This window comes from Aquila chrysaetos, chromosome 3 (assembly GCF_900496995.4).
Source record: "Aquila chrysaetos chrysaetos chromosome 3, bAquChr1.4, whole genome shotgun sequence".
NCBI lineage: Eukaryota > Metazoa > Chordata > Aves > Accipitriformes > Accipitridae > Aquila > Aquila chrysaetos.
Window position 1 is genome coordinate 59,791,796 of NC_044006.1, and position 23,500 is coordinate 59,815,295.

The following is a 23,500-nucleotide window of genomic DNA, read 5'->3' on the forward strand; positions in this document are numbered from 1 at the left end:
GGTTCAGCTGCAGACTTCCTGATGGTTATATTTTCTGTATAAACCACTCAAGGATACACATGACCTTTTGTTATGATCTTCTGTGATGTACACATCTGGCTCAAGACAACAAATTGTTCTCCTCTATTAACTAACAATAGCATCCCTTCATGTTCTCTGCACTCGTGGAAATTAGGGGGACAGATGCAGCATTGCACTATACCATTCCTGGTTGCACTAGATAATCACTGATAAGGCCTTGTTCAGGTGTCCCTGGTTTATCCACAGTGGACTGAGGTTGCATTCTGCTGGGATAGTTCACTACCCACACTCACGGGGCTGAAAATAAAACTTTATTCACAGGCAGACCTAGAGTTAAGAACCTCTGACTGCGTAGGCTACTGGAAAATGTGATTAGTCTCTCTTTTTTGCATTAAGATAAGAGATTTAATTGACTGATATACCTGTTGGGCATGTAATGTCCTGTGCCTTGGGTATACGCTATTGTACAATATTGCTGTCTGTACAAATACAAAATGAAAAAACGATACATGGCTAGTGTTATCTCCATTAAAGGCTATAAAAAAAGAAATTCCATCTTTCCAGCTCTGGTATAGAAAGTACTGACACAAAATGCATGTCAGTCTACCTTGCCTGTTATACCTTTGAACACAGTTTTGTTGTTTAAAAAAAAAAAAAAAAAAAAAAAAGGCAAGCACCTGGGATGCATGTATTTTAAATGAAATCTTGAAGAAAGACTGCACTGAAATAGGAAGACCAGGATCTTATTTTTCCTACTTCTAACTGTAAGCATTACTAAGTCTTAACACGTGAAGATTCACTAAAACCAGAATGTGACATGTGAGATGTATTTGGAAAACATTCTTCCATGCTGCTCGTAACATCTTTTTTCCACATAACTCATTATTATATTGGAAACTTGTTGCTATTAGAACAGAAATTGACACCAAGAAAACTGTAAAAACGGAGGCAGATATGAGACATGAAAACAAGTATCTAGATTCATGTATGGACATGATTTAACAAGCCCTTCTGAGCTGCAGGAGCAGTAAATATTATTATTTCCTCAACTCTGTGCAAGGTTCATAACTTGCTGCAAAATAGAGGAAAGCCAAGACGTACTGCAGATGTTTTGCAGGTGTGCACTATCATAAAATTTTTCCTTTACCAGATATGCTGATTTCTAGTTATCAGACCTCATAAGCAAGGCAGATTTTTCTGATTTGCTTTTTAAATTGACACATACATGTGTGCTGTACATACACCTAATCTGCCTATTTTAAGTTCAGACAACCTTCCTCTATAACACTCAGTGTGATTTGCTAACAAGGGACAAGCACTGACATAAAAGGACTGTGCCACAATTCAGCACACGCACTCTCAAACCTTTCTCAACATTTGGTAAATACACGACAGCAGAAATAGTAAAACTGAGTGTGTATTAAGGAAAAGTTAAAAATATGATGACTTCTTCAAAACAACCATAAGTGGTCATTTCCTGCTTAGTGTACAAAAAGTAATTGTGGCACATAATTAAATACTAGTATCTTACCTGTTCTGTATTAAAGCAATAACTTGAGAATATGTCTTCCCAATAACACTTTCTCCATTGACTTTTATAATTCTGTCACCTGTAAAGGGAAAAGTTATACCTTAAATTAATTTGTCTAGACATTTTTTGATCATTTTTATTTTGTCCTTCTGTACCCCACAATAATCAAGATCACCAATATGTTAAATTCAAAGTTAGCCTTCTTTAAAAATGAAAAAACAAGAAAATAAAAGATGCACAATACAGCTACATGTAACCATATACAGGATGCCAAGTTCTACTCTTTTCTCAGAACATTTTCAGATGTTGTATCTTATTCTAAGCTTCCAAATGAATCACCTAGAAACTCATAGAAAGAAAACCACAAGCAGGTGTAAGCTACACCAGAGGCTCACTTAAGTATCCCATCTTCAAAATAAAGCTTTTGATGTATGGTAACACAGACTGACAACTCTGCCCAATTCTTAAGCAAATTATAAGTAGACATTGCATTCCAGCGCTTAACCTCAAACAAAACCAAACTTTAACTCAAAACACTGCCAGGTTTTGCTGTACACATCTCCTTTAATAGCAGCAAATACTGCAATTTTATACTTCTTCCTTCTGAGAAATAAAGAACAAATATTTTGAAAGGCTCCAGTTTCCTCCTTCGTCAGAATAATCTGGGTTGTTTCCAAGACATTAGCATCTCTTCAATGCATCCTGGACAGCATAATGGCTTATTTCTTATCCATATAGATAAATCTTTAGACCTAACATCACTTTTATCAGATTTCTCCAAATAGTTTGTGCACCTTCCTCATTAAGAGCTCCATATACTCTCATAAATTAAGTTGCAAATATATAACATGGAGCTATTTTCAGCTTTAATGAAAAACCCATCCCATTCCTTCACCAAAAATGGTATTTACGTCATCTCTGATCAGAAGAGCAGAAACCTATCTTGAATTTACTAATGAGGAGAAAATGGTCTAAAAGATTACAGGTAAGGAACTTTGGAAAGCTGCTGGAGAAAGAAGAACTGAAAGGAAGGACTCATGCAAAGTGAGCCAAATGGAATGGCTTTTTCAACACTGCTTTAGAAACTGAAAGCCCTTTTTGTGTTTCTGGCATGACCAAATCAAAACAAGGAAAAAGCTGCTCACTCTGAATACTCAGCCTGACTTGGTGGCAATAATGCTCTAAATGCTCATGGTGCGTGGACCCTAGATTTCCAGACTTACCAAACCACATGGATCTGCTGACTGTTTTTAATTTGGGCTGCACACACAACGTAACATCATGCAAATAAATTTGTGAGAGATTTTCAAGTTTACATGTGTCCTTTTAACAGCTGGTTATCACCCTTCTCCCTCACCTGAAAGAGCTCTCAGAGTTTTTTCTCTTGCTTCCTAAGCAATGAAAGAAAGGTTGGTGGCAACATTTAATGGCTGCTAGCAATCCACATGACTGATAGGCACCTGCAACGGATGGCAAACCCTATCCCACTGTTGCATACACACAGACAACTTAAGTAATTAGGCTGAGAAACTGGACTTTCATGAAAACAAAGTTAATTTTGAAATGCTCAGTATCACACAAATATCAATCCTTTCAGAAAGTTGCAGGAAAAAGAAATACTATAGTTTGTGTCAAAAAATGTTCTTAATTTACAAGCTGTGAACCCTGTCCTGCTAGGTCGTATGGCAAGACTTCCTAAGAACACACCAGATCCTTCTCTGGAACTTAAAACTAGCTTTTTTCCAGGCTGTTTCAGAACTTGTCCACAGATGTAGATCTTTACTCAGTATTCCCACTAAAACTGTAATAAGGAATATTTTTAAAGTAAGTCATATCATCTTATCTATTCTTTCCCAGTTTTTATTTTTCAAAGAAACAGACTAGGTTATACATAGCAGTGAAACAAATCTACTTAAAGCATGCATCCAATGAACCTGCCAAAAACCTCCGGTGGGACACACTGAAGAACTGGTTACATGAAAGAAGCGGGTGTGGGCAACCGCAAAATACAACTTTGCTCAGTTTCAGGTATGTATAAAGGGGGAAGGCAGTGCCAGTAGTGCAAAAAAGGATATAGAAGCATGAAGGCTCTCTATCAATCTGGTGGCCCATTAAGTATCTTTGATCAAACTAGAAATTAAGCACTTAAACCATCTCCTTTTGCACACATATTTTAGTTCTTTATATTCTTGCGTATACATAAATGGCAGCATGAAGATCAAGACATGGGAAATGTGGATCTGTTTTGGCTGTCTGTATTTCAGTTTTTCTAACATTTACGTTTGGAACTCACAGATATGTTCTTTTTTAATGAAATGCCTCAGAGGTTAAATATGGGAAGTATGATCTTTCTAACTCTAACAAAGATAATCTTACAGGAGTATTCAAATATACTCAGAATGAATTGTCTTACGTTTCAGATATTTTAACCTATTCCTCAAATTTGCAAGAGTATTGCAAGCTTTCCAGTAAGTAGCAGCCAGGTAAGCTCCTGAAACAGAGCTCACTGATTCTGGGTAACGAAGCTTGTGTTGAGACTTTCAGTATTACAAAGGACCCTGCACCAGTGAAATAAGAATTGACAAACATAGCTACCTAAACTCACATGAGATTTGAGAGTATTTTCTTTCCATTAGCGTGACCATGAAACAAAGCCAAGTTGAATTAAAAAAAAAAAAAACCAAACCCAAACCAAAACAAAAAAACAGTTTATTCTACAAAAAATAAGAAATGTCTACATTGTCTCTATCAGAGGTTAAGCAATCTACCTGGCTGATCAATCTCTGAGTGTTTTATAATATAATTTCAAGATAGAGATATAGTAATATATTTCACCCCAAAGTTTTAAACAAGAAATAGTGGCATGACCTAATTAGATATAACCACTATCAGCGGTGTGTTTAAGAATAATATTCTGGTAATTTAAAAATGTATTTTCTCATTTCTTTTCTGTTCTATATTCTGGACTCCTAAAAATCTCTTCTATGCCTAAAAATAAAATATTCTCTAAAGATTTCATCTCTTTCAATTTGGCAAACACTGAACAGAGTAGAAATTAACATGGCTCCTCTGTACAACTTCAACATATGCTGCACTTTATCAAGCCAAAACCTTTCTTTATACAATAGCATTAAAATAATGCCAAAGTAGCCCTTCCCTAAATAACTACTTAAGGAGAAGTTAAGAAAAATGCTTTATGCTCTACAAGTAGGATCTAGTACTGTTTTTAAATTGCTGATCATCCTAGAATCTTTGTTTTTCTTTAGGAAGAAACATACAAAAATTATTCTATTCTAGTTGAATGCATGTACATAACTGTTTTCAAAAGAAAACATCAACATCCCAATACCGACACAAACACAATCTTTTTATAGAACATAAGTTTTGCCATATTTTTTTAAGAACAGAAACCTGCGTTTGTAGTGGTATCCATCTACGTAACTTATTGTTTTATCACTCATAAGACTTCCCATTCTAACATAGCTTTTCTTTTTCCTTCGACATTTAAGTAAAGGTGTGACAAAGTACCTGGCACTTCACAGAAAATGTTTTCTTCTCTCCAGTTTGATTAAATCAAACAACTGAACAAAATTTGATAAGAAAAGATAGACTTGGATTGCTCCCATTTCATTTAAAGGAGATGGAATAACTTAGTTTAAAGGACAAAAACCTGAGTGTTTTGAGATTACCAATTTGTCACAAAGCAAAAGAAATGGGAGCTTACAGGTGTCATTTTCCTCACCTATTTTTATCATATACTTGTTCTTTTCTAAAGATAATAAACCGAGAAGACTTTAATGCCTTAATATATTTTATATAGTACTTCCTGAGAGAACACAACAGTGCTTTTGAGATGAAAAACACTGGAGGACTATTTAAAAGAGAGGTTTCAAACTTCCAAAGGAAAGAACAAGGTTTAAATGGAAGATAGAATATATGTAGAAGCTTAAATCATATACATTTTACATCACATACACAAACACGCTATCAGTGTTATAGAAGAACAGTACCTGTGCACAGTCCAGCTTCAAAAGCAGGTCCACCCTCTTTAACTTGTTTAACAAATATGGTATCCATTGGCTCCAGTCTATTTCTTTGTTTTCCTGAGGAAGAAAGAATATTTCTTAATAGCATTTAATTATACTGCATTACAATGTTTTTACTTTAAGAATTATTTTGAAATGTAACCCTGCCACGTTCGTCATTACATTAAATACTCAAGTTCAATTTGGGGTAAGGGAAGGAAGAGAGACTAGGAGTCCTAAAGACAGCATTTTCTTTAGCTACACTAAAGATCTTTTAGGTGTCTGGGGAATAAAGAAAGGGGAGGGGGTTGGGAAGAGAGATGTATCTCAAACTTAGAACTTGCAACTATGTCCCAGTACGTGGTATTTTTCGAGTTCATTTCATCATCTCATTCCTACATCATCCTCATGCTGATGCCTACACTATTCAGTAAGAATTATCCCTTCCTCTCCTAGATTGCTATCTGGCATAAGATAAAGCCAGAGAAACTGAGTAAGAATTAGTAGTGCAAACTGAAAAATAAAATTTTAAAATCTTTCCTTAAAAGTAAAAAACCATAACATTGATTTATAGTCCTCATGGAACTGTAATACTGATTTTCTAACTGTTTTTCAGAAGAAAGTTTCAAGATGAAGTCTAAAGTTTTCTTGAAGATTTATCAAAAGTCAAAAGGAAATGTGTAATTCAAAATAAATTATAACGTTTGCACGTGCTGTACATATCCATATATACACAATGTAGAAGTTAATCTACAGTAGTTAGAAAACATAACACCTTCTTGCCTTCTCAGTACGCACTTAATTTCTATGCTTCCAGAAACAAAGGTACTTTGTGCTTTTACATGCATGACACCAAATCTAAGTAATTCTTAGTTGAAGTAGCCACTGCTTCCGAACATCGGGGGGGGGGGCAGTAAAACAAAAGACAAACAAACAAAAACAAACCAAAAAAACCCCCATGCAAACAAAACTGCAAGACAAATCTCCACAGTTATACTGCAGGCTAGAATACAGCGATCCTGTCCTGAGCTACATCTGTATGTAGCTGGAATAAGCCATTTTACAGCCTCTACACAGCTTCACTAGTGTAATTTCTATGCCAGTGAGCTAAAAAAAAAAAAAAAAAAAAAAAAAAAAAAAAAGAAAAGAAAAAAAATTCCCCCAAAACAAACAAAAAACCCACCCAAAAATAAAATTTGAAATTTTATTTCCAGTCTGCCATAAGACTGCACTGAACTTAATTTGTTCTACAGTGTTAGCGGTCTCTCCTAATACCCCTGGTCCCACCTGGTGCAAAACATGAGTACTCACAGAACCGGCAGCGGAACCTCAAAGGTTACAGCCAGACAAGCTTTTATGGTGCCAGCGGTGGCTTTAATAGCCTTCATCCCTCCCAACTCCTATCACCAGTTACTACCCCTGTACCACACTCTCAGCTGGGGAAATGCCACCCTTTGGAGGCTACATGATGAGCCAGCCCAGAGAACTGACATGGACTGAAAATAAGCGGGGTCTGGGTTCCCGTTTACCAGGAAAACCAGGCATAGTAGAGAGAGTGGCATAAACTGCAGAAAAAGAAGGAACAGCAGGAGAGAATAAAGGGATTGCTTGAAACTGGCACTGCTGATAAAAGAAACACTCCTTGAAATGGCAGTATTAGGTTCTCATCACTTCTTCAGTGACTAATCTTTGACTTGGGCAGAAATGGCACTGCTTTTGGAAGTATTTTCGCCACAGCTTTAAATATCCTACCTGGCCATGCTTACTAAGCCACAGCATTTTTTATTGAATATAAATAAGGTGCCCCCCTTACCCTTTTTTTGGTTCAGTTTCCATATGGGAAAAGCTTATTATTTGAAGAATTATTTGAAGAATTTTAATGAATTGCACAAAACCAGACTTCCCTCTGACTGATTCACGCTTTTCAAATACAAGTTTTAGCCTAATACCTTCATTCTGCAAACCCCCAGTGTCCTGCCATTTTACCACAAAACAGTTGAACAAAATGGCTGACTCACATGGCTCTAAATGGCCTTCTCAAAATAACTACAGATTGGTAAAGAATAATCAAAAAGTTGATTTGATAGAATCAGATAACTACTATATACAAAGCAACTGAATTATAAATCAAGAAACTCCAGCTGGCAGCTCAGTCCCCAAATACTTTTAAAATTTCATTAGTAGGACATAGCTACAAGACATACAAAATGCTCTTTGTGAAACAAATCTCGTATCTGTTATTTTTAATCTGCTGATTTAAATAGACACTGAACACATGATGGGTCTTGTCCTTTAAGAGGCAGTAATGTTTCAGCAAGTTTAGACAAGCTCTAAGAATAATTTACCCAGATGCCATGAACAAAAAAGTTGCTTCACCCACTTACAAAAGCGAAGTTAAAATATGACCTTTTATAGGACCACCAAACATCCTTCCCAGTGTTGCCACTTAATCTTTTACTGAAGTGATATACAATCCCAAAAGTGACAACACAAATAACGCAGCTCCCATAGCACATTTAATTTATAACACTTAATACCTGATACTTATAACTCAACACCAAGGGGCTACCTCAGCTTCCTTTATAAAATGCTTATCAAAAAAAATGTTAGTGGCCTACTGCTAGTTTGCTTAACACTCAAATGCTACTTTATGCCTTGGCTGTACCTGAACATACAAAGCAAGAGGTGAAGCAGATAAGGTTACTCCCATTCAATATCCAACACAGAACACCTTTAACCACATCTGAGTTAGAGGGGAAAACTGTACTAGTTTATGGAGACCAGAGACTGAAAGCTTCCCTGAACATCTGATTTCTGACCGACCTGTCAGCTACACTCGGAGGTTCTTCAACAGTACGGGCACTCACTTCAGGTTTTCACAGCTAATTTATGGACCAATTCAGAAAGCTGATTACACATTAAACTTGGTTCTTTGTCCTACATACGGAAGGAAGCTATATTGAACAGTCATTCTTCAAAAGGTGAACCACCACGCTAAAGATAAAGGTCAATTTGGGGGCAAAAATTAGGATGAAAGGTTTAAAGTGTTGTTTACATCTGCAGGTTCATTTTACAGTTCAGTAATATCCAAATACAAGTAAAGACAAGAAGAAAACCTAGGACTCCCAAGCTTTAGTAGATGGATACATGCTCTTCATTCCTCCTTGGAGTTTTACATACTTGGATACGAACCAGAACTTTTTCCTTCAGTAACATATAAATGAACTTCCTCGAATACATAGCCTCAAAGTGCATGTTTATATTTTGAGTTTGAAACTCAAGCAAAGCTAAACACTATTTTCTGACAGTAGGAGCTAACAATACAATACTTTCTTCAGACCAACTGAGGCAGAATAAATCTTGTAGGTGTGCACTCAATCATTAGAGAAATAAATTCCAAGTAAAATGGATAATCTAATAACTTACCTCATGTCTCAAAATTCAACAATCATTACACTTCAATTTAACTGTGCCTAAATCTCCATTGGGTCCCATCTGCACCCAATCATCAGACAAAAGCAAGATGCTATTCAAAATGTGAGCCTACACTTCCCTCCTTCCAAAGTTACCCATCCAGAGCAGATTATCACAGTGCAACTTTTACACTAAGTTCTCCAGCTCTGCACTACATAGTGTCACAATTTTCCTTTCTAATATTGAAAGGCCTAATTTTTTGGAGCATGCCAGCAACTCCTTAAAAGGCAATAAAAGAACAAACAGTAAAGCAGCTCACACTACTAGTCTGTCAGACTTGTAGCCTTATTTGCCAGTGCTTTGCCAGTGCTCATTACTGCATATTACCTTGCCTCCTCCCTCCTTCTCCATACTTTTATAAACAACTTTATAATTGAGCATTACATTGCAGGCTACTAACAAAGATGACAATTTCTCCCAAATCTTCAACTGCAAGCGAAAAACAAGACATCATGCACACACACAGAACAGGCAAAAGGATGAGCTACCAGGAACACTCATACGTGCAAGGAAGCAGCACAGATGTAAAGCACAACTTCTGCAAAACATATTTCATATTTACTTCATTTCTCCACAAGTGTAGCTATAAACAGAGGTGCAGTCTTACATAAGGGCAGTAAAAGAAACAGAAGCATATGAAGTTGCTAAGTACACAAATTAGCTGACCAGAAACTAAAAAACAGTCCATAAAGTTATTCTTTCCTTTATCAGTCTTGTAAGCACACAAAATTCTCCAGCATGAGTAAATGGTCACCAGTCAGGATAAATTAAAACTCAAGTTATTGTCCAGGCAGTAATGTAGTTTTACTAACAGAACGACTAAATATTCCCTGCAGTGCCACCACTCCCTTAAGTGATGCTATTCAAACAAAAATGTAACTTTAGAGAAGGCAAACTGGTGTCTGAACTTTTACTTCAGAGATTCAGCACCATCAGAAATAAGGAAATAAAAATGAGTCACCAAGTATATAGAAGGCTCAAGGCAAAAATTCATTGGCTTAAACAAGGAAGTAAGGAATCCGCAGAGTCTTTATAATGAGGTCCTTGGTCTAAACAACCAAAGTTAAGAAAAGTAGTCTGAAGAAGCACAAACACCTGTAAATCAAATGCAAGACAAATACAGAAAAGCAGTTTATTGCAATAAGATTTTTCCTAGCCAATATATAAATTTTTCATAGTTGTATGCAAATCTTCTAATTAATCAGCGATTTTCAACCAAAAAATACTAACTGCTACCTTCAATAACCAGTGAGATCAAAGGAGAATCTACAAAATTAAGAGTAGCATCTTGTTTCAACTGTTGTTCAAATTAAGGTCAAACAATATTAAAGACTTTATTCATAATACATACCTTTATAATCATTTATAACCTAACCTTTATACTACCTGGATCTACTAGCTGAGACTAAAAGTCAATACCACCTTCACAGTCTGACAGGGGAAAGTAAGTTTCCCATTGTAAACTTTCCTGACAAACGTTTGAGATGCCAGAAGTGGCAGAGGTGAGTATGTTGCACTAGCACAACAATCTGATTTGCAAAATAATAGAATTCTAATATGCTCTTTCACCCTGATAAAAGTGAATATTAAAAAAAACCCACTACTTTTAAACAGAACAGTAGAATTAAGAGTTGTTAACATTTATAACTGACTTACATGGGGGGGTGTCATATGGTCACATACAGCAAAACTTCTCCTAACTCCCCTAAACTTGATGTAAAAATTAATTTTATCTAGGTACAAATTCTAGCTTAAACCCCTAAAATGCTAGTTTGGAATACAGCTGCTACAAAGAACATAACTAGTATTATATCAAATGCGTTAAGCTTGAGTTAGCTTTTAAGCTACTCTTTGCAGACCAGACAGCATTACTATACTGCTCTGTGATTCGTCTGGAAAACAAAGTGACATGGTAGAAGTTAATATTATCACATCCACCAACACACTACAAGATAGCAGCAAGTACATCACTTCTCTGTAGTCATTAACCTTCTGATATAAAACACAGTCAGATAAAAACATGTGAGTCACAGACTACACAAAGGACACCTCTCTGACAAAGAACCTTTACATTTTGAAGAGGAAAAAAACCTCAAAAGAAACAGAACAAAAAAACCCACACCAAGTGCTATGGCTGACATAGCTCTTCCTTTCTTTTTGACCTGCAGAGCGCAGACCTGCAAGTATTTCAGAACACAGTGTAATACATACTTTCTTACAAAGTCTCTCCTAAGAGTCCACTGCTTAAATACATGCCATTTCTTCTCTTCCTAGAGGAAAAAAAAATTTTTTGCTCAGGGCAGCTGAACCATGCTTAGAAATCCTCATAACACAGGAACTGGATAAAGGCCACAGAATTTTGTTAACCTTATGCAGAATATTTTCACTCCTGGCCCCATGCTCAGCAGACAGCAAAAGGGTGACTTTCATTTTTATACTAAAGAATCACCAGCCCCATGAAACAGCTCAAATTATTCAATTAAGACAGGCTCTTATGTACATCTTTCTCTCACTCAAGAGGCAGGAATATTCCTCTTGGACATGAAGACCTACAAATATGCTTTTGGATATACAAGGCATTTGAACTCTGTTGATTCAACAATGCCAAGTGGCACTGATTCTTGGGACACCTTTCAGGCAAAGGGACAAGACATATGTACAGATACAGTGAGAGAAATGCTTCTAAATGATTACTGAATCAAAAACCTGCTAATCATTTCCCAAGCTACTCAGAAAGAGATCACTGAAAGTACAGCGGAACTTACATTTATTAAGAGATATTTAATTTAATATAAATCACAAAACTGTCAGGATTGCATTTAACTGAGAGAGTCCAACTAAAGACAATTCTGGATTTTATAATATGCAAACTGAATTTCATACATAGTAAGCATTTCTCCACTAGCAATCCATTGCAGAAAAGGAGCCCAAAGGTTTTACAACAGAGCTTTTTCACCCATTGTCAAGCACAAATTAACTCAACTAAAAAACACTAAGCAAAATACAGTGTCGAAGATGAGCCTCTAAAAGAGGTTGATAACAAGTAAAATAGCACTGTTGAGTCATTTAGCAGAGAAACACCTGGCATTCAACTCTGTGATACAGGAAAAATACACTCTGTTATCCCTCAAAGCACCTCTGGCATTTTGATTAGGCAACTCAAAGATGGTATTTCTTCTCCTGCTTACTCTTCTCTTAAAACCGTTTGACTAATACAACCTCAACCCTATCTTCATAGCAGGGAGGGGGGAGAAGGAGAGAAAATAATCTGGTATTGTTATGGAAAACATAACACAGTTTCAGCTTAATGAAAAACTCTTCAAAACTGTGTTTTCCCATTGCATTATTTGCCAATATTACAAGTTTTTTTTCAATTCTCTCAAACCTAAAATGAAACCTTTTCAAGTTTAAAATTTAAGCTATGATTAAACAGTCTAAAGGATTTACTTTAGTTCTTAGATAAGCATAGAGCCATTCAAATTTTATCTGTTGTAGTGAACCTACAGACTCTCCCCTAAATCCATGGAAATTATACTTACACAGCTCTTCACATTTTTATTAAAATTCTAACATGATTTGAACTCAATAGTAGTCACTGAGAAACATTATACATGTGAACAAGTTGGAAGGCCACTCTGCTGGACATTCTGGATGTACTTTAAGGGAACAAGGAATCATCAGGCCCTGGTCTCAGTGGAAAACTAAACAAGCCCTCTTTTAGCATTCTCAACATTTAGTGTTAAAAAATTAAGTTGGATAAAAAAATCCATGAAAAAGGACAATTTACTGTGGCACTATCCTAAAGCATTAGTGTTATATATCTCTTGCCTCTTACTCCTAATTCCACCACCATATTGCTTAGACCACATCATCCCAGCAATCTATGACCTTTCCAAATAATGTGCTTTCACATTCATTCTCTTGTTCCTTATCTACCTTGTTCCCATCATCACAGGCACACTTAGTTTATTTCACAACAGACTGAGCTGATAGGAGATGATGTTGAAAAACATGGGATTAAATTAAAACCTGGGAGAACACAAACTACATTACAGAAATCAACAGTCTGTTTAAAGACATGAAACACTGAAAACTCGAGGCATTACGTAAGCAGCTAAGGAATAAAAGCCTTTTCCTCCATTTTTTCCACCCTTCCCTCAAAGGCTCTATAACATCAAACCAGACTTGCACAGAGCTGAAGGAGCTCAGGTAATAAATTGGAACTATTTAGCTTAGACAATTGAAGGGTACAAAGATTATTCCATAGTTAGGTACATTAAAAAAATAGCCTGGTGATCACAATTTAACTAGTTAGAAATCTGAGCCAAAACAGGTGTCTAAAGTCTCATTAGAAAGTGCACACTCAGTCTCTACAGAAAAGGACACTGAGCAATATACCTAAGTCGCCTTTCACTTTTACGGGAAAATAAGCTGCTAGTTGCTATAGATATGTCTACCTAGAAATAGGAGATAAAGTAGGAAAAGCAAGAACATAATATTAAAAAATATGATACTGGATTATAATGATACCAGATTTCCAGGCACTGTATTAAACATAAAATAGCTTAGTTCTCATACGAAAGATGAAATCCCTTTCAGCATATTTCTATATGCTTATCACTGTTCATTTTAATCATGATCCACAAGCCAAACATTTTTGAAGAAAAACCTGTTTTAGGACAAGATACAAGAAACGACCCATTTAATATGTACTAAACTTGTATTTTGCCAACTACAGATTCAAGTAGTCTTTGAAGGACAACATATTCACCATACTAAGTGCACGATGAAATGGCATGGAGACAGCATGGCAACGGAGATGGTTTTCTCCAGCACCACTTACCACATGTTGACAGTGCAAGTTTTTAACAAAATATTACTATTTTTAATAGGTATAAGTATTTTTCAGCTCGTCTCCAAAATATTCCTACAATGGTCTGCTGGGAGACTTCTGCCTGTAAGATAGCTCTTAAACAAAATTTTGATGTGAGACAACTCCAGAAAACAGGAAGAATACTGACGGTATACCAACCTCAAAACACATGAAAGAAATACTCCAATACAGGCTGGTCAACATAACAGAAATTCTCAAGAAAACAGTAGAAGCTGATAAAAGTTTCCAGTCAGCGACCAAGGAATCCATTGAGAAAGATCTGCATCTTCTGATAAGGTGCAACTGTTAAGCTAAGCTATTAAAATGCTTTTCTAAGGTCAACAACCTGGAGCAGTGAAAGCAGGAAAGAACAGAAATCTTTCAAATAATAACTACACAATATTTAGGGTAAATCTGCTGTGATGCCGTTCCAGCACATAACAGGGTGCTGAAGTCCCCCATAATGCAGGACCTGCACATATGAGGCTTCTACCACTTGTCTGAAGAAAGCCTCATCTACTTCTTCCCTGATCAGGCAGTCTGTAGCAGATGCCCACATGAGTATGCCTGCAAATGCTGACCATAAGCTCTAAGCCGGCTCCCCATCCATCCCAAGCCAGACCTCCATGCACCCCTGTTGCTCTCTCACAACTTAAGAACAATGGCAACTCAACCTCCGTGCTCTCCCAACCTGTCCTTCCCAAAGTGCCTGTATTCATCCACTGCAGCACTCTAGCCCACTCCTCTGAGCTATCCCACCACATCTCTGTGACCCCAATGGGATCGTAGCCCTACAACTGCATGCAGACCGCCAATTCCTCCTGCTTGTTACCCATGTTGAGTGCATGAGTGCACAGGGGCTTCAGAGAGGCCCTCAAAAAAGGGATGAGAGCTCTCCCCATCATATTGTCCTGTAGGCATTCCCTTATTTATGTGCATACACTTGAGGTGGTCCCCTTCCGTCCCAGCTGTTGACCATGAGGTGTCTCCTGTCCACAGTGTCCTAACCCATTCGCTTGACAAACCAATCCACTTCCTCACTTGCTTCTTGGCCATCATCTCCCTCCTGGTTATTCCTAGTTTAGAGCTCTCTTGGACAAATTTGCATTACCTTTTATTCTAAATGCTTTGAAATCTCACTGCTTGCCAAAAGCAAGATTAATGCAAGCCAGGAGCATGATCTAAATATATACTAAAAAAGTTGCACTAAAATTCTATACCAGAACATAAAACCATATAAAAATATTTCTTTCACTGTTAGAATACATCAAAACTGGTACGTGCTTTTATCTTCTGCCCTCTAGACTTAATTAGGTACTCAGCTCCTTTGAAAAAATATTCAAGTGCTTTCAATAAAAGGCAATCACAATAGAGATGCTTTTCTCCACCTATTCAAACCTGTAAGTGCTGAACCTGCTAAAAATCTCAACTTTTATAAGGTAAGTTTAACCTGTGAAAAGGGCAAAGCAGAAAGTGCAGGTAATTAGAAATCTTCACTCAAAATTAATACAAAAAAAGACAACGATTTTGCCCTGGCACACACTGCTTCACAAAAATGAGAAGCTTGAATCCCCTTAGCTTAGTCTTTCAGAAAGGAAAGCTCAAGTGAATTAAGTGAATTATCATCTACAAACTTCAAAGCAAAAATGTTTAATTTTCATTGTTAATTAAGTAAGACAGAGCTTCAGAGGCAAGTTTTCCAATCAAGTTTGAAGGAAAATACATGAAATTTGCCACTAGATGGCTCCTCTGTACGTCACACACGCCCTGCAGCCTGTCCAGCAACACGCTCTTCCTCAAGCTGTTGAAGCAGCGGTCCTCCAGCAGCAATGAACCCCCACAGCCAGCAGTCAAACACACAGCTTCTTGCCGCTCCGAAGCGGCTCAGCCTAATTTTTAATCTTAATTACTTTAAGAATCCTTGTGATAATCCTTCACAGAGTTTCTGGCATACCTGCTTTTGCTAAATTAACATCATGTTTGTGAACATGAAAAATGAGATAGGCTTTTCCTTATTTTCTCCTCATGAGCTAACTACTCACCTCATTTGGGAACAGGAACAACTTGTAGCAATGTAAATAGAAGCTGTTTCATCTCCCCCGCCCCCAAAGATCACACTAAATGCGGGAGAAAAATGTCTTACAGACTTTGTCCCATTTTGTTATTTTTAAAGGTGTAATACACAAAACTGGCAGGTTAAGTTCTATTGACACCTACATCCTCCGCCTCACAGTCATTTCTTCTCTTTCCAGAAGGAGCGCAAGTCCAACCTTCTCTCCTGCTAATGAGAATATTGTTATCTTTCCAGAGCACTTTGTGCCCTCTGATCTGTATTTCAAGGCATACAATGTACTACGTTGCTATAAATAAGCAATAGTTGAGCTATGATTCATAGTTTAAGTAGCTACACAAAAATTTCCAGAAAGTAATCTTGCTCCCACCTGCACAGGTCTCAATGAACCAAATAAACGTTTGTTTACTGCTGTTCCTTTACCGAAAAATAGATCTTGGATAACATTTTAGGTAAACAGACCCACATTTGCATCTTTAGCTAATCCAGTTTTCCCTGGGAGAAGAAGAATACTGCAGAACTTCTTTAGACCACAACTGATATCTTCCATGCTGGTTTGGCACAGATGATTGACTCCTTTCCCTTCCTAAAGGAATTTGCCTTTTCTTCTTGTATGTCAAAACGGACAAAGGCAGATAAAGGAGGTTGCAAGTTTGGGGGGTGGATGAGAGTCACGAGAAATAGGAAGAGATTGTCTTTTCACTGTTTAACAAGCAGGTGACAACAGCCGAGTAAAACTAGGAGGAGGAAATCGATGAATTCATCAGCTTCCAAGAGAAAAGTAAGAAAGTTCAAGTAAATTCTTATTTCCCAGAATGCTTCTAATATAGCACAGTTACACAAAGAAACCTGAAACAGAAGTTCAGACATGGTTCTCCATCTTCCAACTAATTGACATTTTTAAAAGTACATTGAAACCAGACACCATTCTCCGCTACAGTGTAAAGCAAATTGTAACCCACCAGTAGAACAAGCATTCACCCCATGCTGTGATCATAGGTACCTCTCTGAGCAAAGGTACCCCACCTTTGAACAGGCCTGTCCTCAATGAGTTGCACTGCATACTGCGTTGCCAGATGAAGCACAAACTGAAGCCCTGCACATTACACTCGCAATGTGGCTAATCCTACTACCTCTGCGTACCTTACCATCGTGACAGACTGGGAAAAACAGAAAGTGGGACTTGGCTTTCAACCTGAAGACCCACTTTCCTTACCTAAATCAACACATTTTTCACCCTTCTACAGAAACAAGAAGGTATCAGCAAAAAGGGGTGCATGGATGAGAAAACAGCTAAATATCAAAGAGGAATTTAAATTCAGTGGGACTGAGGTGTAGCACAAATTAATAAAAAAATAAATTAATCAGTGAATTAAGACAGACAGACACAGGCAATGTGAGAGTGAGAAAGCTATGAAAATAGAGGGGTATAACCTAGAAATAAGTGATTTTTCCATCCTTCCTAAATCAAGTGTGAGAATTTTATTCGCACATCTTATCTGACACCACTGAAGCATGTTTCATGGATGTCTTAAAATGTACATGAGAGTACCAAAACTGATGAAATAAGTTAGATCAGTACTATTAAATACTGAAGGAAGTATCACGAAGCTAACAGGAATAAACATTTTTATCTTCTGCTTTTAAAACAGTTGTATACCACTTTTGTGGATAATTTTTACCATCACTACCAACACTAGGTTTATATAGTTACATGTTGCTTTTATTAGAGTAAGTTGCAACAAAATTCAAAATTCATACTGGCTGCTCTTAGACACACTGTACAGCACTTTTTTAAAATGCATGTATATAAATATATCCATGAGACTCAAACCCTTTATAGTAGTTCTTTGCACAAATAACTGTGGGTCTTACATGCAGACCAAATTAAGAGACTGCGAAACTTTGGCACTAAAAAGTAACACAGTTGGTTTCTTGTCTTCTTGTCATATACATAACAAAGCGATATACACAGCACAGAAGTGATACAGCACATATTATAATTAACTTAGTGGCCATGCAAACACACTGAGTAAGTGAAGCTAAAATACAGGTATTTTCTTTCTTTTACTCCAATGACATGAAATTCAATGAGCTTGATGGTTACACTGAAGTGATTTTACATTTCAAACTCTTAGGTAGCTGTTGAAGTGTGTTACACAGCTGTAGAGAAATGTTCAACATACTGGATCTGTGAAAGAATAAAAACAAGACATACCTTGTCTATTCCCATTCTCTTCATCCTAAGGAAAAAGAAAGAGTGAATATTAAAAATTCAATTAATAGAAAAAAATGCATAGGCATCTATAAGCTACGCAAACTTGAAGGGAACTTGTAAGATTAAGTCTGCATTATGGTTGTCTCATACTTTTTCGGAAATATTCAACTTTACGAAATTAAGGCTTTCATTCTGTGACTGTACTGTAATACCCGTTTAAAAAAAAACAAAACTAAAAACAAAAGCAACACAACCCCCCCCCCCCCCCCAACTAAGCACAGTTCCATGAAACATCCCCAAAGAAACAACATGAACAGCACTATCTGAAAACAAATGTACCAAAACCCCCGGAAACACTGCCTTAAAGCCTAATACTGCACTGTGTGTTGTCTCAAGCATATCTAAGGATTCAAAGCTAAATAATATGTAAAAGATACATAGCACAAATACAGGCTGGGCAATGAGTTGATCGACAGCAGCCCTGAGGAGAAGGATTTGGGGGTGTTAGTGGGTGAAAAACTGAATACGAGCCAGCAATGTGTGCTCGCAGTCCAGAAAGCCAATCGCATCCTGGCTGCATCAAAAGAAGTGTGGCTAGCAGGTCGAGGGAGGTGATTCTGCCCCTCTACTCCACTCTCATGAGACCCCACCTGGAATACTGCATTCAGCTCTGGGGGCCCCAACATAAAGACATGGATCTGCTCAAGCAGGTCCAGAGGAGGGCCATGAAGATGATCAGGGGGCTGGAAAACCTCCCCTATGAAGACAGGCTGAGAGAGGTGAGGTTGTTCAGCCTGGAGAAGAGAAGGCTCCAGGGAGACCTTATAGCAGCCTTCCAGTACTTAAAGGGGGGGCTACAGGAAACATGGGGAGGGATTCTTTATCTGGGAGTGTAGTGATAGGATGAGGGTTAACTGTTTTAAACTGAAAAAGGGTAGATTTAGATTAGATATTAGGAAGAACTTCTTCACTGGGAGCGTGGTGAGGCACTGGAACAGGTTGCCCAGAGAGGTTGCGGATGCCCCATCCCTAGAAGTGTTCAAGGCCAGGTTGGATGGGGCTTTGAGCAACCTGGTCTAATAGAAGGTGTCCCTGCCCATGGCAGATGACCTTTAAGGTCCCTTCCAAGCCAAACCACTCTATGATTCTATGAAAATATTTTGTAAGCAAGCTTTGAATATGCTTCTTCAAGTTTGAAATACCAGGTTTGTTTTGCCTTCAGTACTACTGCCTAGAGAAAAATATCTACCCCAAAAACTATTTAGTAACAACCTCAAAGATTCTCCTTCTACTCATTGCACTATCATAACTACCAAGTATCACCAACATTCCTTAAAAAAAAAAAAAAAAAGAAATTGCACAACTGGAATGTACAGAGGGAGAATGGCATGCTTAAAATAGAAAATAATTACTTATCTAAGTTACTTTCTTGTCAATATTTTAATATGAATGAAAGGCTTTTGAAAGATCATGGCTAATCTCTTCTACAAAATTCTATGATTTGAAAAGCACAATTGTTTAAATATGGAAAAATGTGCTTCCTTTCTGAACTGTAACTTTATGGACTAATAAACTTTCAATCTAAATACAATTTCTTAGACTAGTATGTACTATTTGGGAAGTACTTCTAAAAATTCATCTCAGCTAATTAAAACAGCTTCATCCTGAAGCAAAGGATGAGCAAGGAGATGATCACAGAAATAATTTTCACCTCTGTATTCCCTCCTACTTTTAAAAATGGATTAATTACAAATTTCTAGGTCTTTTGCATTTAAAGACAAATCACTATCTTTTTCATATTAAGTATTTTCAAAGCAACTGCACACTGACCTGAGAAAAGCATTCAAGAGAGGAAGACATGAAGAAAGAGAGGGAGTAAGACCTGGATATGAACACTACATAATGATGAGGATGAGACAAGTCTCTCCTAGGTGCAATACATTTCTTGTGAGACATACAGAAGTTCTGCTGGAGCTTTGTAAGATACTACAGAAAGGTAACTTTAAGGAGGGAAAAACCAACAAACAAAACACCCCAGAAACAAAACACTGAGTTAACAGAAATCGGGTACTCATTCTACTTTTAAAAAGCCATGATAATTATCATTGCCACCCAAAGTCTGAGAGCAGCAAACAGTATCCTTAAAGCTGGACAGTCCTGTCTGCTCTATACTTTGGTAGCAATACCACACTAGTAGACAAGTACTGTTAAAATTTATCATTGTATCTCTTGAAGCCCTGTAACAGCCAATTGGTTTTGAACTACGATCAGCAGTGAAGAATTAGACAAGGCTAACATCTGCATGTCTCTAGTTTCTGCCCAATCTGTCAAGTGAAAAAACATCTTTAGGACTTTGAATATTAGAGCTCAGTGTGGAAAACGTGGGTCACACACAGGGGAGACTACCTGGTTTGATGCTATAAAACAAAAAAATTATGGAAATAAAAACTTAGATAATATATAATTGCCAGCATTTATGAAATACTGCAGTGGGTTTGTCAGTTTGTCACCACGTATGCAAAGCTCTGTTACAAAAGACAGCTGCAAAACATCAGTTTTTCATGGTATCAAGCCAATGAGCTCAGGCCTTTAAAAATGGAATGCTTTATAACGCAAATGTTTTGGAATTAGCTTTCCCTCCTACGTTTACCTCTTACACATTGCAAGATGTTAGTATATGCTGCTTCCATACCTGAAGAGAAGGTTTTCTCCTATGACTTACTTGCTTCTCAGACTGATTGAACTTGAAGAACGAACTCCGCAGGCAAAAGCAGTGTGTTGCTGACTAACAAATTCTTATAAACATCTGACATGAAAAGCATAATTTAACATAGGCTTTTTGCAATGCTAGCTTAAGAAATCTTCCACACACTCCCTAATCACTTTCTTAAGGGAAAGGAGGCATGGGAAGCAAGGAGGATACATAATGGGTTATTCCTGAATGTCCAGCTATTCCCAGTTCGGTGTGTGGCCCCACACAAGCATAGCCAAGTACTTTTGCCAAGATGAAATGTGTTAAAACGCAGCCTCAGTTTCCAAGATCATCCTTCACACCATCCTTCACACAGGGCTGTCCGTCCCAACAGACCTACCAAACAACACTTTCTTCCATAACCTCTATCAATGTTTATAAGTTCATTAATTAATAACAATTACAATAAGAAAGAGTCCCTTGATTTGTAGTTAATTAGCTGTTTTGTGCAGGAACCATGAAAAGATAACAGAACTTAGCACAATATCCTCAATTTGACCTACACCTGCAGTACTATGTACATACTGAATGTTAAATGAAAGAAATTAAATATAATATAAAGATATAATATATATAATAAAAGCATAAATAATGTAAATAAAATATAACATACTAGTGTTCAGTATTAAAATATGCAGAGATAGTTCCCTGAATTAATTATAACCAATCATGTTCAATCATTTCAATGACAGCAAGTAAGGCCTGTTTTCCAGTCAGATGTAAATGGAGAAAACAAAGCTTTATGGATGCCCCTCCTACACAGCTGTGCAGGCCACTGTCAACTTGTTACTAAGGAATCAGGTTTTATTCTTGAAACTCACCCTGCTTATTCAGGTGTTACACAAGTGTTTCACATCTAACTCAGGTGGCCCACAGTGCCAGTTAGAGCACAGGTCTAGTTACCTGAGCAGGAATTGTAGTTTCACATTGATGACAGCGGAAGTGTATGAAAGGCAGACATCAGCTTTGTACACATAAGGCTAGAAATATCTGCAACTAGAGTTTACCCTCACCAAACCCTAAGTCTCTTGGTTAACATGACTCCACCTATTTTACTCAGGTTTTGAACAGTTCTTTCTTTTCAGAAAAAATCAGTAGCCTCATTAAAAATAAAATGAAAGTTTAGCACTGTTTGGTTTTTCTGATCAGCGCTGAAATGAAACCCTTGTTGAAGTTCTGCAACATTTAGAGACATCCATGAGATGGACCAGATAGCTAGAACTTCATGTGGTTGACGGCAAACTGGACTGTGCTTCACACAAAAGTGACCCTCATTCTGTCAGGCTGGTGCTCTGCACTTCTGAATAACAGGAGGAGAAGCCTTACAGCTCTCTCCTTACTGAATAGCAAGGGTAAAGGTGATCCTCCAGTCTGTGCAATATTATGGGAAAGTGTGACCAAAAAAAAAAAAAAAAAAATCACCTGAAGAACTGAAGATAACTCAAGACAGGTACTTTTAGGTGTTAATATACTAAAAGACAAGTGTGTTTTGGGACTCCCTGTCAGCCAGAGCTTTGAGGCAGATCTGCCTAGACCTCCTCCTTGTAGCAAGCTCCCCAGCACAACTGAAAAAAGGATTTTCAACGGAACATTAGTTTTATTAGACTAAGAACTAGAACACTGAACTTCTTAAAATTTAAATAAAACCCAAACACCTCAAATGCACCTAGGCAGAGAACAGATTTATTAAAGATTTTTATAAAATAACACCCACTCTTCTCCACTCAATCCATCCTTTGGGGTAGAGTTGAGTTCTTTGCTTCCAAAATTCACCTCAGTGGCTTTCAAGTTGCAGCCTTCTCCAGCCTGTAGGAAGCTTTTCTTCTCATTCCCATGGAATATCCAGCTGTGGTGTGATCTTTACCACACCCTGCAGTCTAGAGTATCATGCTCTCTGTCCTAGAAAAGCCCACTGTTCCCTGCTACGTGAGGAATCTCATCCTCTTCTCCCCAGAGGATTCCACCTGACATATCAACAGCTTTTCAAACACACACAAACTGCAATCAACAGGAGCTGAACTTTTAATGGAGAAATTTTCACTAGATACTTCTGAATTGGAACCAAGAGTACGTATTAAAAAAACCAAAAACATATATGTCCACAACGAATGTGGAAAGATTGTTTGAAGGAAATCTCTTTTAGATGCTTTTCCTTCTCTTCACTACCTCTACCAGTTTATGTTGACTTGCAGTAAGATTTAGAGATATTAGGTCAAGCTTACCTTGAAAGAAATCAAAGGAGCTAGAATGCAAAGCCTTCCCTGGGGTAAGAAAAGACCTCTGCACTGATCTAAAGGGAAAGTGCCAGCATCAGGTTGACACTTGCGATAACAAAAGGACTGTGGCTCTGAGAAACTAGTAGGAGATTGAGTAACTCTGGCTGTTATGTCAATGGCATCTTTAACTTCCAGTTGTAAACTCTATCTTATGTCAGAGGTAACTGCCTGCATTCTCAGGTGTGAAGAAGGGACAAGGCTACTACAAGATTCAAGACAGTAAGAAAACCAAATCATAGTTACCATTATTATACTACCT

At 37.4% G+C, this 23,500-nt stretch overlaps 1 protein-coding gene across 7 annotated transcripts in view; it reads right to left on the reverse strand.

Annotated features, from left to right (window-relative positions):
• Nucleotides 1-23,500, reverse strand: part of ARHGAP21 (Rho GTPase activating protein 21) — a 125,172-nt gene that overhangs the window by 45,749 nt on the left and 55,923 nt on the right. For all 7 annotated transcript variants that reach the window (XM_030008519.2, XM_030008518.2, XM_030008517.2 and 4 more), the window contains 3 exons: nt 18,214-18,238; nt 5,563-5,655; nt 1,553-1,631 (listed from right to left, as the gene is read on the reverse strand). In XM_030008519.2, coding sequence (XP_029864379.1) covers nt 1,553-1,631; nt 5,563-5,655; nt 18,214-18,238 — 197 coding nt within the window. The remainder of the gene's footprint in view (nt 1-1,552; nt 1,632-5,562; nt 5,656-18,213; nt 18,239-23,500) is intronic.